The sequence below is a fragment of the Carassius auratus genome, chromosome 31 (assembly GCF_003368295.1).
Source record: "Carassius auratus strain Wakin chromosome 31, ASM336829v1, whole genome shotgun sequence".
Lineage (NCBI taxonomy): Eukaryota > Metazoa > Chordata > Actinopteri > Cypriniformes > Cyprinidae > Carassius > Carassius auratus.
In genome coordinates, this window is record NC_039273.1 from 26,111,088 (window position 1) to 26,133,830 (window position 22,743).

The 22,743-nt window shown below is 35.1% G+C and overlaps 2 protein-coding genes across 2 annotated transcripts; one reads left to right on the top strand and one right to left on the bottom strand.

The window, feature by feature from the left end:
- Positions 1-2,366: 2,366 nt before the first annotated feature.
- Positions 2,367-6,124, bottom strand: pxmp4 (peroxisomal membrane protein 4). The gene is made up of 4 exons (XM_026214529.1): positions 5,965-6,124; positions 5,612-5,674; positions 5,098-5,296; positions 2,367-3,558 (listed from the first exon to the last, which is right to left on the bottom strand). The coding sequence occupies exons 1-4, from the start codon at positions 6,075-6,077 to the stop codon at positions 3,298-3,300; spliced, it is 636 nt and encodes a 211-aa protein (XP_026070314.1). The 5' UTR covers positions 6,078-6,124; the 3' UTR covers positions 2,367-3,297.
- Positions 6,125-7,476: 1,352 nt separating this feature from the next.
- Positions 7,477-22,289, top strand: LOC113050990 (activin receptor type-1B-like). Its single transcript, XM_026214530.1, has 9 exons — positions 7,477-7,645; positions 15,700-15,945; positions 16,028-16,276; positions 17,334-17,564; positions 17,643-17,810; positions 18,310-18,466; positions 18,551-18,675; positions 18,840-18,970; positions 19,859-22,289. The coding sequence occupies exons 1-9, from the start codon at positions 7,582-7,584 to the stop codon at positions 19,982-19,984; spliced, it is 1,497 nt and encodes a 498-aa protein (XP_026070315.1). The 5' UTR covers positions 7,477-7,581; the 3' UTR covers positions 19,985-22,289.
- The last annotated feature ends 454 nt before the right edge of the window (positions 22,290-22,743 follow it).

Sequence of the window (22,743 nt, forward strand, 5' to 3'; positions counted from 1 at the left end):
ACACATCTGGCAAACAATCCAACAAATAATCCAACAATTTAAGTCCATTACAAAATTCGATCTTAAAGTTCAAAACTGTGTATGTGCTTAAAGAAAAAGTAAAAGAAATATATATATATATATATATATATATATATATATATATATATATATATATATATATATATATATATATATATATATATATATATATAAAAGCATAATTTCCTTTAAGCAAAAATAATGTGACTTATGCAATGCATCTTTCTTTTCAGCTTTTCCAGGGTCAAATATGAGATTCTCTTTAAAGGGTTTCGTGCAATTCCCGCTCACAGATGACTAATAATATAACTGATAATTTCCTTGTTTTCTAAGTGCGTAATTAACCTGCATTTAATGAAGGCTAAATAATCTAATCAAATGTACTGTATTTATTGTCTATAATCGGGCATCTGAATATGTATGAAACAATAATTATATTTTAGCAATATAAACACTCCTGTGTCAAAACATAAACAATTATTTATGTTCATAAAATAAACGGTTTAAATAGTTTAAGGAAACTGTTGCACAAATGACACACACAAGTGTGTATACTGTATATCTGCAGTATATATTATGTTATTTAATGATGAGAATTGTAAAATGTAATATAATGTTATTCCAAATTTTGGAATTATGTAATCCAGAATACATGTATTTCGAATTACAATTTAGCTACTATATACAGTGTATACGCACACACAAACACACACACACACACACACACACACACACACACACACACACATATATATATATATATATATATATATATATATATATATATATATATTTTTATATACACATATTATTATTATTATTTTTTTATTTTTTTTGCAATACAGTTTGACAATTGTGGAATGATTCTAATCTTAATGGTTCTAAAAAAAAAAAAAAAAGCTTTTAGCTTTTAAGCAAAAGTAATGTGAGTAATAAAATGAAGTTTTTCTTTTCAGCTTTTCCAGGGTAGAATATTAGATTCTCTTTACAGGTTTCGGGCAATTCCCGCTCACAGGTGACTAATAATATAACTGATCATTTCCTTGTTTTCTAAGTGCGTAATTAACCTGCATTTAATGAAGGCTAAATAATCTGGATTTACCAAACACAATGTCATGATGCACACTCACGGAAAGGGCTTGAGATCACACACCCTCACACACACCAGTGAGAGTGAATATTAGATAAATCATCAGCATGCAGAAGGTGCGGTGCTGTCCGACTCAGGCCTGGTCCTAGTTTCAGCTCACTCCTTTACTGAAGAGATTTAATCATGACTCTCTCATTCAGTAGTGGGGTTGCAAAATACTGTGACAGCATCTGCATGTATTAGGAAAAACATTAGTGGGATTTCACAAGTCATGAGGAAACAAAACTTGTCTGTCAGAAACTTATGAAAATGTTTGTGCAGTAGATGTCTGCATGAATAAATTATAAACATGCATTTATATTTATAGTGGTCTGAAGATGTTTTTATGAATCAAACGTGTGGTTTGATTTCAACTATCAATTTTCATCCTGCACACAAACATTTAAGCGATTCAGTCTTATTTACAAAACAAATCGTTCTGGATGATGAATTTTTAAGTACAAGGAAATAATCAAAGTTATTTTTCCAAACACTGTTACTAGTTAGGCCCTTCCCAATAAAAACACACCTTTGGTGCAGGTTTCTGAAATGACTCATTCTTCACAAAGCCCTTAAATAATGAAGATATCTTATGATCAATAATAAGAACTGAAGTGTTAAACACAGTAGTGTACTAAAGCACTCTTACTCTTGACAGAAGCGGCTGCTCCAATAAAATCACACCAAAAGAGTCTGGTGCAAACAAAAAAGTCTTAATATCAAGTGTTTTGGGGAATTTGTAGGGTGTCTTTGCTGCCTTATGGTTTGAAATAAATAAGGGAACAATACATTTATCAACAAAAATTTGCTTCTAGATATTACTGTAAGCATTATGAGAAGTATTTGCTTTCATAAAATCTGGTATATCTGTTTTATTGACTTAAAATTCAATGGACTAGACTTTTTTATTTAAAAAAAAAAAAAAGCTAATATACATTTTAGATCATAATGTAACTGGTAGCCACTAAATGTTACTTAACAGGAAGATGCACTGTTACTTAATTTTGTTTACAAGTATTTCTAAAGCTAAGTACTTTAAATTAAGTACAATTTTCACTCAGTACTTCCCTGCAGTTTCAATATTTTCTATGTACACCATTTTTACATAGACATGACTAAATTTCACAGTGAAGTGAAGCAGGCTAATGTGCGCATGATATGTGGATCTATGCAGAATACAAATATTTCAAACATTATTAATGACTCACCCAAACACTCTGGTTCTGTATTTAATCAATTAATACATACATTCCTACATCAAATCCACACTAACACAACACATTCCTATTGAATATAATGGCAGAAAATTATTTTTGTATTTCAACATACTGTTGATCATATTGGCCCATGCATTTTGATTAATAAAACTTTTTTTGCAATTAGCAAAAGTATAAAATATTTGAAGTTTCTATCCAATTTAGCAATGCTGCTTTGAGAATAAACTATTGACCCACATAATTAAATGTAATAAAGCATTAATCAACAGTATAGATTATGACAATCATTTTGTTTTAAGATTGTGATTTTAGTTAACTTTATAATGTAATATGTCTAAATAAGTGCTGTTTAACAAAACAGTAGTGAGATCTGCATCCATTAACATACACTACAGACATCGGTGCACACAAAAACACCAGCGACTGACTGCAGGACCTCCCCAAAATCATGCCCAGGTCATATTTCACCCCAATACAGCTAAAGAACAAGAAAAAAACAGGGAATTTAAATTGCACATAGAAAATTAAGTTTCGACAGATTTCATGATTTATGATTCTCAAATGCAAAAAAGCATACGTTTTAAAAATGTTACGCATTTATACTTCATCACTTACAGAAACTAACCAGCATGGTCCTAAAATTAAACATTTTCCTTATACTAAATGTAATGCTCCAAGCAAAATAATTGCTTTAGGATGAAATGTGGCCTGAAATAGTTTTTAAGAGAATTGAAATGAGTTTGTAAGTTTAACAAAGTTATCATGACGTGTAAATCTCATTTAAAGTGGAGCGAACACAATCTAGACAATGTGCAGAGAAGTCATTCAGTGCATCATGTGACACGTGAGCAGCACGGTTTAGAGAACGGTCAATGTTATATATAGCTGTGAAACGTTCGATTCCTAGATTCTATGGTTTAATGCAAGATCTCATTTGGTTTTGGGTTTGTTATAGATGAGAAAGTCTGAGATGTCATGCCACGTGTTGCTGTCGTGGTAGAGGTAGTTCATGGAGGACTGGAGCGAGGGCTGAAGCGTGTGAGGATGATACTCAAACAACCAGAGCACGATTCCCCACACCAGAGCGCCGAACAGCGGGAACGGGTCTTTCCTGGGCTGCGGGACCAAGCCTTTCTCCACGGCCAGACGAGACAAAGCAAAGAGAATCCTGGACAGCAGGTACATGTTGATCTGGGAGAACAAGCCAAAATTAATCAAATCAAATAAGACATTTGTGACCCTGCAGCACAAAAGCAGTCTGAAGTCGCTGGGGTATATTTGTAGTAACAGCCAAAAATTCATTGCATGGGTCAAAATTATAGATTTTTCTTTTTAAATCATTAGGATATTAAGTAAAGATCATGTTCCATGAAGATATTTTGTAAACATCCTACCATAAATATATCAAAATTTAATTTTTGATAAGTAATATGCATGGCTAAGAATTAATTTGAACAAATTTAAAAATGATTTTCTCAATATTTAGATTTTTTTGCACGCTCAGATTCCAGATTTTCATATACCGGTAGATGTATTTCAGCTAAATATTGTCCAATCCTAATAAACCATACATCAATGGAAAGCATATTCAGCTTTCAGATGATGTATAAATCTCAATTTCGACTGGTTTGTGGCCCAGGGTCACATATTACAGTTCCAATGATCAATGATCATTTATCAATTATCAGGATAATTCTAATATGACGATCTGCTGCTCTCAAAAGCATAGGGAATTTATGAGGGATGCTAGGGTTAAGCGACCGTACTTAAGCGACCGTAGCAATCATTTTTAAATAATTAATAATTAGAGTATATAAATATGGAACCATTGCTATAGTCCTTTTGGCCACATCTGAAACGAGTCATACTCGAGAAGTTAAAGTACACACTAGAGAACGGTGCTTTTTCAAGGATGTGCTCGAATGCATTGACAGGGTAAGAACATAATGTGTTTAAAACACAAGAAATATTAGAGAGGAAGACAATGAGAAGGCGAGACGTGTGAAGTTAGTAGAGACGAATCCAAGCAAAGGTGCTTCAACTAAATACTGAATCTATCTATCTTTCTTTTATCCCCACTAATGTCAACATCAAACCCTTGATTATTATTAATGTTGACAACAGTTGCGCTGCTTCAAAATTCTCTGAATAACAACATTACCATTCAGGTGTTTAGGAAAAGTATGATTCAAGGATGCAATAAATAGTTTAAAGTGAAAGTAAATACATTTATAATGCTTAAAAAAAGAATTCTACTTCAATAAAAGCTGTTCTTTTTAACTTTATGTTCATCTGTGAATCCTGAAAAATAAAATGCTTCACAGTTTCCACAAAAACATTCAGCAGCACAAGTGTTTTCAACATCGATAATAATCAGAAATGTTTCTTGAGCATTAAATCATCATATTAGAATGATTTCTGAAGATCATCTGACACTGAAGACTGGAGGAATGATGCTAAAAAATACAGTTGCACGTCACACGAATAATAATAATTTTGAAGAAATAAATCCAGCATTGGTGAGCAAAATAAATAAATAAATCATATATACAGTTGACGGTGCCCTCAAACATTATTAGAACACTTATAAATGCACTGTACGAATGTCTGTAGACAAATTATATAAAAGCAAGTGCAATTTATTTCAAAGAAATAATGTTTTCCAATAAAACATTTCACTAAGATAAAATATTTAATGATGAATCTGATAATGCATTGAGTTCCACTAACCTGGCTGTTGATGTTGTTATTTTCTCCGAACACCAGCCAGCCTCCGACACAGGCAGCGAGGAACGAGTGCGTCTGCAGTGGTCTTCCCTGTAAACGCTGCTGGAGCGCCTGCAGACCTTTATACGTGAACACAAAGCAGGCCAGATTCCTGGAGTGAGTGTACGTGGCCTGAGCGATCGCCCTCAACTTCTCTCTCAGACTGAAGATCATGTGCAGAGACAAAGCAAAGGTTAGATTTGATTGATTATTGTCCAGACTAAAATGCATGTTTGAGCCATTGTAAATGAATATGAAAGTTGCAACGGAATATCTTAAAATATGCAAGTGCACTGATTTTTTTTTCATTTTTTTCTAATGCACATTTACAAAAAAAAAAGACTTAAATGCATTAATTTCACTACAGCTTCATGCTGGATTAATATATCTGTTGTAGTCATGGTATATCTGAATATTATAGAACTATTTCGACAGTAAAGCGGGATGGAGTTATCTGAGAGGTCAAAGTTCACTTCACCTGCCACTTCTGAACAGAAACGTCATCACTAGGGCGTGAGGGGCACGGATTTTAGCCCCATACCTGAAAAAAGAAAAATAAAGAAACATTTGACTCTCTTTATATGAGCAGTATATAATTACAACTTTTCATTTATTTGAATATCTAGTTAGCAATATACAGACCTATTACTTGATGTTGATTTATTATAACACTCATAACACTCTATATATCCATATAATTTCAAAACGCAAAATGCATTATAATTAAAATTGCTGCATGTTCAGAAGTAAACAATATTAGAATTACAACAGTGTCCTTGCATTAGTTACCAAACACGCATAAAAGGCCGTTTAAAGGTCATTCAGACTCACACAGCTCCATTCCTGAAGCCTTTGACGACTGCCAGAGCAGATTTATATTTGTGTTGTTGCAGGAGATTGTTGAGTGTGTATAATAAAGTTTTGAAGAGATCTGAAGATGCCATGACTCTCCTTCTGGACGGACGCCTCTCAGTGTAACACACGCGGAAACATTCCGGCTCAAAACACTTCCGCTTACGAAGAACGCTTGTATAAAACATCACAACTGAATTTTTTATTTATTTTATTATTAATTTTATTTTTTATCTGTGCCTAGGTAAGATTTCTGAAGTCTTAATAAATAAAATCTGAGAAGGGGTTTATGAGTTTTTTTTTTTTTTTTTTTCATTGAAGTAGGTCAGAGAGGGTCATTACTGAGGTTTAGCACGAGAGGGCGCTGCTAACTTCATATTTCATCCCTTTTAACTTTAGGTCTGAAACTATAATGCTATAATAAACAGAAAAGATGAATTCATTGTTTACCTGGGTCTCCAGTCTATGATTACCTAACCTCAGCTCATACCCTGGCAACAAATCTGTGTGTATATTATTTTAATTATTATTATTTTTTTTTTAAGTGTACTGCCTTAATATAATAATAATAAATAAATAAAAAAACACTGTAATAAAGGCCTTAACCTATCGTTCGTTCTTTTGTCACGTAACGTGACAGCATTGGATAGAGAAATTAATTTACAAACTTCCTTACAAACGGGTGCATAGTCATTATTATAATCATAATCATTAGCATCATTATAATTATTTATTCTTACAGTTTCTGGTTATAAATTGTAGCTTTTTACTTCTTACAGTTTATAAATGTGTGAATTTCTGTCAGGATGGTTATTTCCATACACTGAATATTGTAACAAAGGTAATAAAGAGTTGGTTATTATCATTATTAAGTCTCTTTTCGGCTCAGACTGCATTGACTGAAACCAGAGACAGGTGCATCTCAATGTTCATATACTGTTCATCCTAAATAGTGTGTGAGATGAGAATAAGTGTGTCCCAAAGCATAGTATGTTGAAAAGAGTATACCAAAAGTCCCCGGATGGTCTAGTATTTCAGGTCGATTTTTGAAGTGTGGATCCATGAACGCTCTAATGGCTAAAATTGACCACAATCCATAAGTCCAGAACTACAAAAATAAAATGCGTTATAAAAACTACAAACATGACGGATGCGCATGATCGACGGTTAGGTAGAGAGGGTTACAGAAAGGGGTTTGAGTTATTAATAATCAACATTTAACTTGGTAAAAACTATTTATTTATTATTTGTTATTTGTATTTCATCTGCAACAGCAAAGCGAGTTTGTATAAACATCCATTTGGGTGTTAACTTTTAAAAACACCAGTTGTTAAAAACCCGAAAGAGTACGTACTTTAAGGGCGTAGTATTAGAATGAACACTGAGACTAGACCATAGACTGTTATGTGGGCTAGACTAATTCCAGTACAAAACCTGTATGCGCATGCGCGACTGAACGAATCACTCGAGATGACTCGTTCTTCCCGAGTCACATTAAAGATTCGTTTAAAATGAACGAATCGTTCAAGAACGACCCTTCTCTAGTTCTCAGTGCGAAGGGAGTCCTGTGAAGATGAGTAACGTTACTCGGTGAGGATGGACACACAGCAAATCCTGCGACTCTTGATCGTTTTATCAGGACTGACCGGGGCATGTGATGGTAAGTATGACGTGTTTGTTTATTTCGGCAGTGTTTTGTTTACAGCTGTGTGTCGGCTAAACGTTAGGTGTTTTAAATACAACAACAACATGGCGCTGGGATTTAATGACTGGCACCATAAACTCTCTGCCTTTTCGCTGACTTTCTCTCTGTCTAAAACATTAATTTATGGTGTGCTTGACGTTATATTTCATATACGTGCTGTTTAAAAACAGTAATAACGCAGGATGACTGTGTTTTATGATCTCAAAGGTGAAGGGCTAGCATGCTAACAGGCTAACTTAATTTAATACGAGGCTTCAGAACAACTAAAATCAGCTCAAAGGCTCGTGTTTAACTTCAGATGTGTCTCAATATGTTTTGAAAGAGTTCATAAATTGTGAATTGTTACATTTGACATTCACTTGGGTTTAATTTTCTTTAAAAGCTGTTTTCATTGAGCTGCTGCACAATCGTTGCATACCTTACTTTTCCTTGTTTTTGTGTACGTTTAGAATCTGGTTTTCATTTATTTTTGTATCTAGGAGGTAATGTGAGAGATTTTTATAATTTACATGATCGAAAAATCAGATACAGTTAACAGAAATGGGTTTAATTGGATCCTGGCAGACTGTTTTATCTAAACTTATTTAACTTACTTGAGTCTGAATATGATTTTTAGTCTATATAAACACATCTGTATTTGCGGACCTGTTGCACATAAATACAGGTGCAAGTTCCTCCAAATGTGTACTGTTATTTTTGTTATTAATATTAGGTTTATGTGTTGTATTTAGCTAAGTAGTAGCTCTCAGTTCACTATAAGTACAGTGGAAAATCAAGTCAATGGATGCTCTCAGTATGAAATGACATAGAAGGTCTGCAGATTGAAGATTTCCTTTTGAGTGATGATGATATGGTTTTGAAGAAGAATAGCATAGGTTATGATGATGGTTGGGTGTTGTGTGGGTTGAATCTCAGTTCTTTGTGAAGAAGGGACAAAATAAGGATATGACTAAACTGTAACCCGATTTCTCTTTCTTTTTCCCCGCATTATATAGAAATACAGCATGTCTTTGTTCGTGTTTGGTTTGATAACTCATAGCCGGGGTTTTTTCTTTATTACTGTTGAGGTTTCTTCTTAACCCGCTGTAAAAAGGCCTTTCATGTTTTCTGCATATTAAAAGCTGCAGGTTTGGACATGCACATTAGTTGAAGAGCCCCGCGTTTCCCCTCAAGGTTCAATAAAGTGCATCTATCTGTCTGTGGATCTGGTGATTAATAAGATTAAGTTAATTGTGTTCTCTAATTATCTTCAAAAGCATAATACTGTACTTTTCTTTATGTAAAATGCTTTAAAAAGTATGGTAATAAATGCTGTTACTTGATGTTCAGTATTTTGGTTTATACTAGTGCTTGGCGGTTTGACCAAAAATCTGTCACATTATTTATATTTTATTTGTATGTTGTTGTTTTTTTGGATTCTGTCTTTTTTTTTTTTGGTCTATAATATGAATCAGAATGCATGAAACGGTTGCAGAACCACTGCATTTTAATCATGATCCAAACCAACATGCTACATATAGGATCAACAGTTTTCAACAATTTAGATTAGTATCATTTCCAATTTTAAAGCAAAAATAGAATAGTGTGACTTTAGTTTTGTGAAATTAAAACATCTACACAAAACAGTTTCTGAGTTAAAATGATTTCTAAACCAAACTTATTCAGTGTATTGTTGCTCACCTAGTTTTGCAACTGCATGGATAATATTAGTGATCCTAAGATAGAAGCTAATGCTTTTCCCGCCTTGACTTAGTCTTTAACAGAGATTGTTTATCATAATTAATGAGAGCAGTGAAAAGCTTATCTGAACACACGACTGAAGCTTGAGAGCGATTACTCCGCTTGAGATACAAAGCATTAATGGACATTGAGCAAATCTAAAAAAATTGCTCGGTACAGAAAATGTTTTGCCTCATCTGCCAATGGCAGTGCATTCGTTAATGTAAATGTGTATAATACAGTTAGCATTTTACTGAATATGCATTTGTTGAATGTAACTATTTAGCAGTTTTATCCTTGCTTTGTGGTGTACAGCAGAGGTCACTAGAGATGAACTGGTCTGTAGCCGGGTTTCCATCTAAAGTTGCGAATTTAACTTTAGCGCAAAATTGAACATCGCACAAAATATTTGTGAACAAGCTCCATTTCCATCCAACGATTCAAAGAAAACAAACGCGTCACTGCTGATAAACTGGCACTATACATTACTAAGAAACTAGGAGAAGCTAATTAATATTATAATCTTCATGTATAATAATTTACTTGCACCTCAGAACGAGCAGACGAGACACAATGAATGTGATTATTGCTTTCGGAGGTGGATGCTACTGTCTGGGAACGCAGTCGTTTAACAGTTCTGGGAGGCAATTATACAGAAATACTTTGACAGACTTTACTCAGCGTTTCCGAATGACCATATAACATTTCAGATACTGTGGAACAAGATCGATCTGCTGGTTAGTCAGGATTTATCGTCCCATTGCGCAAAGTCACATTACTTTTTTGATGCACTTAGAGGGATTTATTCGCAAAATAAATTTTTATCTCCCATTATTCACCTTAACCCAAAAGTAAAAAACCACCTCAAGCGACCGTAAAAACTTTTTTGTGAATGAGGAATTCGAAATTCAGCGTTTCTATGTCTTGATTCTGTTGCGATACTTCAAGATACACATAAAAGCAGAGTGATGGAAACCCAGCTAATGTCTCATTGCTGCACCAAGTGGTTTTTGTTTTGATGAAAATATAATATAATTCTATCAATGAAGGTAGTTTTAGTAATTTTGTTGCATCTTTTTATTACAATTTTATTTTGTGTCTATTAGGGCTGCATGATTGTCAAATCATAATTTTAATTGCGTTTATTAAGATTACCACAATTTACATTGAATCATGTTTTGAGTAGTTTTATACCATTTTTTTTAAGCAACTGTAATAAAAAAATATTATTTTTTTATATTTAATATATATTTAATATGAAAATCGACAAGCTGAAAACACTCAAATGTCAAGAATACATTGGTTTGATTTCTTCTTTAAATAATAAAAAAGATGAAAATGTTAGTATAATGTTATCCTAAAATTAAAACAATGGGAAAAACCTTAAGATTACATGTAGAAAGAGAAAAAACAAACAAACATCTTAAACTTGCTAAACAATGCAAGTGAATTAAAAAAAAAAGTGTATTTAATTTTTTTAATGTAATTTCGCCTTTGAATGATTAGTGGTATCCGTAATTGTAATCACGCTTCCATTAATGGTCCAGCACTAACCACTAGACAGTTTTTAATTGTAGTTAGTACTTCAGCTTGAACTAAATAAAAATGAGAAATGATTCCTTGGCAGTTAGCTGAAATAAAATGCATGTATTTTATTCAATTTTAGCTTTTTATTTCAGTTCAGTTAGTGTTTATTTTATTACATGTAATAAAATGCTTTTTAGTAGTTTAGCTCAACTATCTGCTGACCATTTATAATTTTTTTAAACCACACATTATGTTGTAGTCCCATATAAAATCACTGGCAAGTAACAAGTTTTGTTTACTCAAACTCACTTTTGTCACATGTTGAGGGTTAATTTTTGACCTCCATGTATGTAATAAATAAGTATTTTTATTGTCTTAAAGATACATTTTAACATATGACATTTTTAATGTCTTGTAAAATACCCTTGAAAGAGTGAAGTAACTTCAGTTAATGTGATGAAGATTTTGTTAATGATTATTTTAGTCATAGTTGTGTTTTCACAGAAGTTTAACAGTTTGTGCTCTACACAGTTAAGAGATTTAATCGTTCTCTTCGGTGTGTGTTGGATTGAGTCTCAGGTGTATAAATTACATCAAATAAGTAAGTGTTAGTCAGTTCGAAACTGTCATTGGCTGAAGCTGGAAGATGTGGTTTGCGTCTGAAAGTCATTTGAGTTTCAGTGTCTTGCGTTATAAAAAGCAAATCTGACATCAGTGCCATAGTCACCTGTCAGATCTCAAACTAGTAATTCATTCACATGGAATCATTTTAATGAGAACAAATCATTAGTTTTCAGTTTCAAATTTTTTGTGGCATAAAAACTGATTCATTGTCAGCTGAATAACCAGAACTGGGCTGACAACATGCAACTTGTAGCTTCAAAGTCACCAATGGTGTGAAGTGTGAACAACTTTAGACTCCGTGTTTGTATCTTAGTCATACCTTTCTCTTGCTTTGCAGTCATACAGTGAGCTGAAAGGAGTACATTGAAATGTTATAGCTGTTCCTTGAGTAAAAGCATGAGCTTAGTTTAGATGTTTGCCATGCTAAAACAGTCATATGATGGCATTGGATATTTGTGTCTGGTATAGTTTAGAAACAGCGTGACTTCTCTTGCTTTTCATGGAGCTGTGTGTCATTTGTTGACAGTGAGAGTAAGCACATTGTTGATCAAGAATCTTTTAGGACTGATGGATATGGCCAAAAAAATGATCACAGTACAAAATTTCATATCAGTCAATATCGTTAATTATCACTATACATTTTCAGATCTTTATTTCTTTCAAATTTAAAGAAAGTTTTGTGCTCCCAAGTGGAAGTTGTAGAAACCAGAAGCCATTAAACTGTGGTGTGAAACTACACTTTAAAGGGGGGGTGAATTGCTCGTTTTCACTCAATATCCTGTTAATCTTGAGTACCTATAGAGTAGTACTGCATCCTTCATAACTCCAAAAAGTCTTTAGTTTTATTATATTCATAAGAGAAAGATAGTCTGTAGCGATTTTTCCGGGAAAAACACGACCGGCTGGAGGCGTGACGTGTGGGCGGAGCTAAAGAATCGCGAGCGCCAGTAGGCTTTTGTGTTGAGAGCGTTTGGAAGCTGTGACATTACCGTGAGGAAAAAAAACATCATCCAAAACAAACCATGGCTAACAGTCAGATTCAGCGTATATTTGTGATCCAGAATCAGATCCAGAGGCTGAAACTGAACGAAAGCAGCAGCAGCAACGACTCGCTCCGAGCGGGGATTGAACCCGGGTCTCCGGCATGGGAGGGGACGCACTAAGAAGAAGGCAGAGATATTTGAAGCAGTTATCGTGACCCTTTCTCGTTGGAATTGCATCATCGTTAAGTAATAAACGTCGTCAAACTGGGCCTTGTTTGTAAAACAAGCATCTTCGAAATGCAGGGAACAAACACAAACACTTGCACAACTCCGTTGATGCTCTGTAAAAATAAACTCCATCCACTGGTCCCTTAATGCTGTTTCTCTTTTGGTAATCTGTGCAGGGTTGTCTTGCCCTGGCAACCAAAAACACACTTCTTTTGTGTCATTTGGCGACGCTCTGGCTCTGATCAGTGAAGTCTGTTGTGCTCTCAGTGCTCTGCTATACGGGAGCGCGCACTCTTCCGGCAGAAGTGCCTCAGGACCCATATTAGGAAATTCCGCTCCATCTAACGTCACATACTCCAAAAAAACTTTCCGAAACTTGTGACAAACCGGAAGAAGTATTTTTGGAACAGAAATACTCCTTCAAACGTACAACTTAATTTTTGAAACTTTGTCCATGTTTAGCATGGGAATCCAACTCTTTAACAGTCCCCCCCCCCCCCCCCCCTTTAATGTCAGAACATGACAAACACTTCACATTTTTTTAATTCTTTACACTTTCCAATATTTTTTTCTCTTAACAAAATAAATATCTCAATAAAAAAAGATTGGGATAATATTCCCATCTGGAATTGAATGGTTTCCTGTTATTAACCAGTTGAGTTCCGATGTTGTTTTCCATTTAGCCAAATGCTATTGCATTATATTTAGTAGGAATTAGAGCAAAAGCTGTAGAAGAGGAATATGAGGACCAAGGACTTCTTTATTCACCGCAGATCATTTAATTCAGGAAACCATTAACAAACACATTTTCTATTATATTGTGTAGAGATGGTCTCAAGACCTGCCCTCATGACTTTAAATGACTAACACGGAGTCGTATTGTCTCATATTTACTAAAAATGCTGTTTATGGAGTTCAGACTTCACTACCGTTTATCTTGTCTAATCAAATAAAGTGTCAGGGATGTTTTCATGAGATTTCATCAGCTTCTGTTTTACTTTACAATTTAATGTAGACCTATTGTAAAGTAAAACAGAAGCTAAAGCTAATGAACAAAAATAGTATACTATTATATATGCACTTCCTTGCATTAGCCTAACTTTTAGGCTACAGTTATTTTCCAAATGTGTGTATTTCGATTTTGATGTTTTTTAAATTGGTTTAGACAGAATAAAAAAAAAAAAAAAAAAAAACCTACCACAATACTAAAATTGATTAGTAAGCAAATGTCCATAATTAAATTGCATTTAATTTGCAGAGGCATATTTTGGCAGCATCCAAAAAGATGAATTGCATATGATATAATAAATGGGAAAACACACAGTTTTGCTCCTAACTGTACACCAAATTGCACTTAAACCATTTTTTGGGGACTTTGAATTCAAGGACACAGGGGGATGAGAAGTGTTGTTTGCTTCTTGTTGGTAAACCTAATTATTTTTGCTTTCCTAGATGTGTGATTTATATGAGTAAGGTGAATTGTTTTGTATTGGCATTTATAATGACTTTTTTTCTTCTTCTTCTGTCGCAATAAGAAAAGACTCATCCGTTAAATCTCTGTCATCAAATGCGGCATGGACCACAAACGACAGCGTCATAACATCTGTCCTGGAGTAGTTTGACTCCGTTCCTTGACCAAAGGGGAAGCTCCCATGATGGTGGCACATCTCTTTACGTCATATTCTGTGAATGGGTGTAAATGACAGGAAATCCTGTCTATCAAATAATATGCCACCTTACATGCAATAATGAAACGAGTTCAGTGGAAAACCAAGCTCACATGCTAAATTTATACATTCTGCAATGACCTACATACATGAAAACACTTAGATTAGTAAAGCAGACTTCCTGTGCTGTATGTTGCTGTGAGCGGATGCTGTAATGTAGGAACAGCCCGGGTGACAAGAGTATACCATAAAACTGGATCCTCTTAATGTCAGTTGATCACACAGGCTTAATTTGTTTAATCACTCTGCGTTTTTGGCTTGAAATGAGTCCTGCTGGCATTAGCTGGAGCTGTGTTGAGTCTCGCCACGAATGAACACGCCGCAGCCTGCACTCAGCGCTGTGAAAACACAACATTTTATACACAATTGCAGCCTTTTCTGTTTCTATTCACACTTTCTAATTATCCATATGCCATGAAAAATATCTCATTGTGCAGGAGCTTCACCAGAAAGTGAATGAAGCGGAAAATGTATGTTGCACTTCAGAGATGCGCAGCAGTTACGTAACTCCTTTACACAACTTGTTACATGACTTCTAGGACTGCCAGTATTTAGTCAAGCCTGCTTTACAGATTGGTAGCAAAAAAAATTCCCTGTGAAATTTCTAGTCATGTCTGTTAGTCATGGTTTCCTGTAGCGAAAACAGTTTATATCCGCTGACCCTTGCACTAAAACAAGCTGTTTTTGCAGTACTTTTAAAATGTCTATATGCAAATCTTTCGTCATTATTTTATTTTCTATAAATGTAATATTCTTATTGGATCAGTGTACTGGAATAGTTCACATTGTTATATATCAGGGCAGGCAGATGCTGAAAATAAATGGGTGTTGTGTAAATATTGGTGGTTGATTTAAAAATCCAGTTCTGGGTCGAGATGCTCCGTAAGGACAGCAAGTGAGTATTATTATCTTTAGCTTTCGTGTTCATTAAAAAGGGATTTGGAGACATGACATCTTGAAGAGAGTTTATAGCTTGTAAAAGTAGCTGTAGAATAGTGCTTGATGCATACTTTCATCCCCAATATGCATATTGTGTGGCTTTTAATAATAAACAACTTTCCATTGCTGGCTGCTCAATCATGTCTACAATATATTGCGATATATTTATAAACTGATCTCTGTCTCCCCCTGCTGTTGAAAAGACACATCTGCTGCTCCATCCAGCAAATGTAAATATATACATTTGTGCTTCTCTGTGCAGCTCTGTTGTGTAACTGCAGCACACAACCGTGTGAGAAGGATGGGTATAAGTGCGAGACCACGGGGGCGTGCATGGCCTCCACCTCAGTCATTGAAGGACAGGAGCAGCATGTGCGGCTCTGCATCAAGAAAGAGGACCTGGTTCCTCCGGGACAGCCGTTCTACTGCCTCAGCGCCGAGGGACTGATGAACACACACTGTTGTTACTCTGATTACTGCAATAGCATCGACCTCAGATTACCAACCGGTGAGCATCAGTATTTTTAATCAATAGCAGAAACAATTGGTGACTCCCAGATGAGGATCTAATGCAGCGTGTTCTCTGTCAGTGACTCACGGAGCGGGCTCAGGGCAGGACTGGGGGCCGGTGGAGCTCACTGCTGTGGTGGTGGGGCCAGTGTTTGTGGTGTGTGTGCTGGTTCTGCTGGGTCTCTTCCTCTTCCATCATCACCAGCGAGCTTACGGTCACCGGCAGAGACTGGAGGTAGAGGATCCTAGCACTGAACACATGTTCCCGGCCAAGGACAAGAACTTACAGGACTTCATCTACGACCTCTCCACCTCAGGATCAGGGTCGGGTTAGTATCGCAGGAGAAGTGTGCTGGATGGTTTGTTTATGCATGTGTTATTTTAGGATTGTTTATCTACTATTACAGTTTTTATTAATATTTTGAGTTTGCTTTTATTATTATTATTTATTTATCTTTTGCTATTGTGATTTTTGTTCATTTATATATATATATATATATATATATATATATATATATATATATATATATATATATATATAAATTTATTATTTTTTATTTTTTTGATGGATACAAAGATTTATTAATATACCATTATAGTTTTGTTATTATTTTGAATCTTATTTTTATATTTTCAATTTGTTATATATTTTTTGTTAAATATTTCTTGTTTCTTTTAAAATTTTAAGGTTTTATATATTTTAATTTGTTTTAGTCGCGTTCATTTTTTTTTCTCTTCCAGTTAGTAATTTTAATGCTTCAGCTTAAGCTTATTTATTTGCATTTTTTTTTCCATTTTAATCACTTAATCAAGTTTAATTTGTGTAGCTTAATTTGACGTCACATGGAGTTTGGGAGGAAAAAACATTCTACATTATGGAATAGTATTGTATATTTATTTCTACTTGTGCTCAGTGTTATTTTACTATTATTTATATATATATGGTTTGTTTATGCATGTTTTATTTTAGTATTGTTTATCTACTATTACAGTTTTTATTAATATTTTGAGTTTGCTTTCATTTTTATTATTATTTTTTTTGCTTTTGTGATGTTTGTTTATATTTTGTTTATTTATTTATTTTTATTTTTTTGACGGATACAAAGATTAATTAATATACCATTATAGTTTTGTTATTATTTTGAATCTTATTTTCATATTTTCAATTTGTTATATATTTTTTTTTGTTAAATATTTATTTTTATTTTTATATATTTTAATTTGTTTTAGTCACATTCATTTATTTATTTTTATTTTTCAGTTAGTAATTTTTAATGCTTAAGCTTATTTTATTTGCCTTTTTTTATTTTTTTTTATTGCTTAATCAAGTTTAATTTGTGTAGCTTAATTTGACGTCTTCTGATAAAGTCTTTCTCTCTGCTGCAGGTCTGCCGCTGTTCGTCCAGAGGACCGTGGCTCGTACCATAGTGCTGCAGGAGATCATCGGTAAAGGCCGCTTTGGGGAGGTGTGGAGGGGGAAGTGGAGAGGAGGAGACGTCGCGGTGAAGATCTTCTCCTCTCGTGAGGAGCGCTCCTGGTTTCGTGAAGCTGAGATCTACCAGACCATCATGCTCCGCCACGAGAACATCCTGGGCTTCATTGCTGCTGACAACAAAGGTAAACTAATGTGCTAATATACTATATAACATAGTGTTGTCCTCGGGGTTTAATAATGTTTCATTCTCTCTGTCGCAGATAATGGTACGTGGACTCAGTTGTGGTTGGTGTCAGACTATCATGAGAATGGATCGCTGTTCGACTATCTGAACCGATATTCAGTCAGCATCGAGGGCATGATCAAACTAGCGCTGTCGGCTGCTAGCGGCCTAGCGCATCTGCACATGGAGATACTGGGCACTCAGGGTGAGCGTTTCAGTGTTATACTCCTGAAGCTTTATGGAAAATGGTCAGATACACAGATTATTATGTTTTGGTGACAGTACCATGAACTAATCTTATTTAAAAATAAAGGTTATCGGTTTGTATGTTAACCAAGTTATTTCTTAGGTATTTCATTTAAGTGGTTTGCAAGAAAAGTTAACTGAACACTCACCATCGATTCCAGGAGACTCTAATAAACACCAACATGGAGAGAGCACAAATACTGGGTCGATTAACAATTTTGAATCAATACTTTTCAGAACAGAATTGAATATTTGAACTTCTGTGTTGAATGCATTCTGGGCTGGTCCTCTCTTGGCTGTGTTCTTGTGCAGCCCACTGTTTGAAACCATAATGATGCCTAAAAATGTTGTGTATGTGGGCGCTCATGAGGACGTGGAACACTTTTCTTCTGTGCTCAGAGAGTTCATATCAGATGTGTGTGCGTATGTAGCTGAAATGGTTTTGTTTTGGTCTGCAGGGAAGCCTGGCATCGCTCACCGTGACCTGAAGTCCAAGAACATCCTGGTGAAGAAAAACTGCACATGTGCCATTGCTGATCTGGGGCTGGCGGTTCGTCACGAGTCCATCACTGACACCATCGATATCGCCCCCAACCAGCGCGTCGGCACTAAGAGGTGCTAACAGCAAAGAAAAACACATACAAACATGCATGTTACAATAATCTGACCTAACTGTGATCCTGTGTGTGTCTGTTTCAGGTACATGGCACCTGAGGTTCTGGAAGAGACTATTAACATGCATCACTTCGACTCGTTTAAATGCGCAGACATCTACGCTCTGGGACTCGTGTACTGGGAAATCGCTCGCCGCTGCAATGCAGGAGGTGCTGAAATAAAGTGAAGCCATATATATATATATATATATATATATATATATATATATATATATATATATATATATATATATATATATATATATATATATAAGGGCCTTTAAGATAAAAGTTCAGCTGAGAATATTTTTTGTTCTTATTTGTTTTGCATTCAGGTATTCATGAAGAGTACCAGCTGCCCTACTATGACCTGGTGCCCTCTGACCCGTCCATAGAGGAGATGAGGAAAGTGGTGTGTGATCAGAGGTTACGACCCAACATCCCCAACTGGTGGCAGAGCTATGAGGTGAGAGAGAGAGAGAGAGAGAGAGAGAGAGAGAGACCCTCTTCAGCTGCTTTACTGGACGTCTCTACATTTTCATTTTTAATGATTAAAGTCCGATTAAAACAGCCTGGCATATCTTTGCAAATATAGTGATTTCTGTACTGCCGTTTTTGATGTTTTATTTATATGATCTTTTCAGATTAGGAAGGGAGAGTTGAGTTCTGAAAGATTAGATTTCCACAACTGTTTTTAACATTTTTGGTCTTTCAACAAACTTTTTTTTTTTTTCTATCAGTAAACAAAACAAATAAGCATATGTATCTTATAATATGCTTTTTTTTTTTTTTTTTACATATTTATATTATGTATAAAGTATGTAGTTTATTAACTTTATATATTCTTTAAATTTGTATATATGTCTGTTATTAATGATAAATATTTTTTTCTGTTTATATATATATCTATATATCTATCAGGGCTCGGCATTAAGCTTTGACGTGCTTTTCCTTCGGACAAGTAAATCAATAATTCACTTTTGATGTTTTTTTGTGTGTGCTGTTGCGTTTATAGTGTTGATTTCTCCGTGACTCAGGCTGCACGAGCCTCAACTGACTCGACCTTGATACTGTCAATACATATTCTGTCATTAGTCACCGTTTACACTGAAAATAATAAAATTCAGTTCAATTCTCGCCAAAAGTTTCCATGCTGCCCTAGTTACTGTTTGCTATTAAAATTTTAATCCGGTTGCTTGTCCAGTTAGGCAAGTAAAATTCTCTTTCACCTGCCCCTTCACAAAATCCACTGTCCAGGACAAGCATTAATGTCAAGCCCTATATATATATATAAACATCAAGTCTGTAGTCTGTGTTCTGAGTGCCTGTGGTGAATGTGCTGTTGTTCCCGCAGGCGTTGCGTGTGATGGGGAAGATCATGCGGGAGTGCTGGTACACTAACAGTGCTGCGCGACTGACGGCTCTCCGCATCAAGAAAACCCTGTCTCAGCTCAGCGTGGACGAAGACATGAAAATCTGAGTCCAACACTACCTTCTGCCAGACGTGTGTCCCCTCTGAACTATCCTGCCAGTTCAAAAGTATTTCTGTCCTACCTCACCCCAACGCCAAAACTACTGAACCTACGCCCCCCAGCAGCCCTCTGTGCTGTCCTCCTCCTCTCTACATCTCCCACTACCGCTCCGCTCCAGCTCATGTGACTTTAAAGACTCTATTCAAATCAGTGTCACCCCAAAGATCAGTTTTCCAACATATGTAACCAGTTGCCACTGGCTTGTTGTGTTCATTTACCTTGGTTAACTCACTATGTGGGATACACAGCCTCCAGTTCAGAGGTGATTATGTCTGGGTTAAACTGGAAAACACAGCGATTTGGTGCAAGATGGCACTCTGACTCCGTTCATTACCACGTCAAAGCTGTTAGCAAAACAACCTTATTTGCACTTTATTCCGGAGGTTTTGTGAGCGTGAAGTGGCACACACACGTCTAATCTTACTACTGAATGGTACGGAGATATCTATTTATTTTAGCTTGTAGATCCTTCATACTTCCTTATTTTTTTATCGCCGTTAGATGTCCTCCTCTCCTCCATGTCCAAACAAAGCTACTGTACATAGTATATTTTTTAAGAGTATGGAAATGTAAATAGCTGACCCTTTTTTTAATTTCCAGTCGCTTTGACTAAGCTAAAGGTTTGATCGTGTTTTGACATCCAGGAACATCAGAGATGTGAAGCTGTACTGGTTAGTTTTGTTAGAGTTTGTTTTTCATAGCTGAAGCTGTGTGTTGCGTTACACTGTAGCATTAAATGACACTGAAATGATGCACATTTTTTAGCTGAGGAGTGTTAGGATTGTTTTGTATGGACTTTTAGCTCTTGTTTTTAAGGAATAATTCATGCAAACATAAGAATGCTCATCATTTATTACCATCATGTTGCTCCAACCCTTTATATATATATATATATATATATATATATATATATATATATATATATACTGTAAAACACAAAAGGAGATATTGAGCAGAATGTGCAAGCTGCACTCAAGAAGCTCACCATAAAGGATCAGTATGACTTTAAGCTTTATTCAGAGTCATCTGAATTCATATGAACTACATCTATTATACTTTGTCTTATTTTGGAGCTTAGAATTCATGCAGTTTAATTGTAAATCAAAAGGTTGCATGAACTTGTCCAGCGCGAGAAAGAAAGCAATGCAGGTTTGGAGCAACCTGATTGTGAATAATGACAGGGTTTTAATTTTTGCATTAACTCCACATCACGACACGATTCTAGGAAATCGATCCGATTCTTCTTCATGCACTGGGTCTGTATTGAGAAGAACGACTTGAAAATGTAACTTGACTTGAAAAGTTTGGTGTTGAAGTGCACTGCTTCATTCACACTGTATTTATGACTCCTCTCATACTCCATGGATAAATACTACTGCCCTTCTGTCCCTCTCCGCTTAATATGCAAGATGTAAATATTGTTTCTATAATGTATGACCTTTTTTATTAATCAGATTTTATTCAGTAGACCGTTTGTTTTTAATGTGTTTTCATTCAGGTGTATTTGTATAGCGCTTTTAACGGTAGGTTTTGAAGCAGCTGTGCAAGGGTTTTAGTCTCTGGTCTTTTATTCGATTTTTTGATTTTATCTCCCAGTTTCACTGGATTGATGTCTAGAGTCTGTGTTTTGACAATCTGAAGAAGTATTGTTACTCTCCTTCATCCATTCGCAACAATTAAATGACCTTTCACTATTAAAATGTCCAGAAAAGCCAAAAAGATTATTGCATATAGTTGGAAGAACATGCTTTCATTTATTTTCATGTTGTTTAGACCCAAAATGACAAGCTATGATGTGAAATGCATTTGTTACACTGGATTGACACTACTGCGAAATATTAGACGACTCTGACACACGTCAGCTGCTGATTGAGAAATCGGTGTGTATCTTATGGGAAATCTTCTTGAATTTCAGGTTTGATCTGTATTTGTTTCTACTGTGGCGTTCAGTTTGTACACGTTGATCGCTTTTGGCTTTTTAAACATCTGCTCTCTCTCTGGCTGCAGTGAGACATCCGTCGCCTGGTTAATTATAAGAGCTAAACGACGGCCACAGTGTGATTTACAGCTGTGCAAACGGTCTTAGTCTTGGTTTAGCATAATGAGGTTTCCTCAAACCTCTGATGTCACAGCAGAACCGTGTAGTCGGAGTGCATTTCCCAAATCTACACGGAGAGAGACTTTTCAGGAATTTCAGTTTCCATTCATGTACATGGGTAATTATTAAATGGTAATAAATACAGATTTTCCTACATTTGTAATGTTCATTTGTTTTCCTTTTGAATTTTGTGATGTAATGTAAATACGGCAAGTGTTATTCAATAGTAAACAAGCAGTATGTTGTCAATCATGACTTTCACAGTAGACGTTTGCTCAGATGTTTACTGAAACCTGATTGAAAAGTTTATCAGATGGGAAATTAGAAATATAAAGACATCTGCTAAAGGTGCATAATACAATTTTTATTTGGAAATGTTTTAGAGCCAAAGAACTTAATACAGCCAGATTACAGACTTTAAATACTAGAAACTGGTGTTAAAATAAAAGTGGAAATGTTCTCATTCATGTTTTAAAATTAGTGCTGTCAAAGGATTAATTGCATATAAAATACGTTTTTGTTTACATATGTTAATTTATTTTGTATATATAACTACACATTCACTATATATTTTGAAAAGATTTACATGTATATATCTATATTATTATA

Coding starts and splice junctions, on each gene's coding strand:
- pxmp4 (XM_026214529.1), bottom strand. CDS start 6,077: ATGGCATCTTCAGATCTCTTCAAAACTTTATTATACACACTCAACAAT. Junction 5,675..5,964: donor GGCTTCAGGAATGGAGCTGT/GTGAGTCTGAAT, acceptor TTCTTTTTTCAG/GTATGGGGCTAAAATCCGTG. Junction 5,297..5,611: donor TTTCTGTTCAGAAGTGGCAG/GTGAAGTGAACT, acceptor CATGATCTTCAG/TCTGAGAGAGAAGTTGAGGG.
- LOC113050990 (XM_026214530.1), top strand. CDS start 7,582: ATGGACACACAGCAAATCCTGCGACTCTTGATCGTTTTATCAGGACTG. Junction 17,565..17,642: donor CATTGCTGCTGACAACAAAG/GTAAACTAATGT, acceptor TCTCTGTCGCAG/ATAATGGTACGTGGACTCAG. Junction 18,676..18,839: donor TCGCCGCTGCAATGCAGGAG/GTGCTGAAATAA, acceptor TTTTGCATTCAG/GTATTCATGAAGAGTACCAG.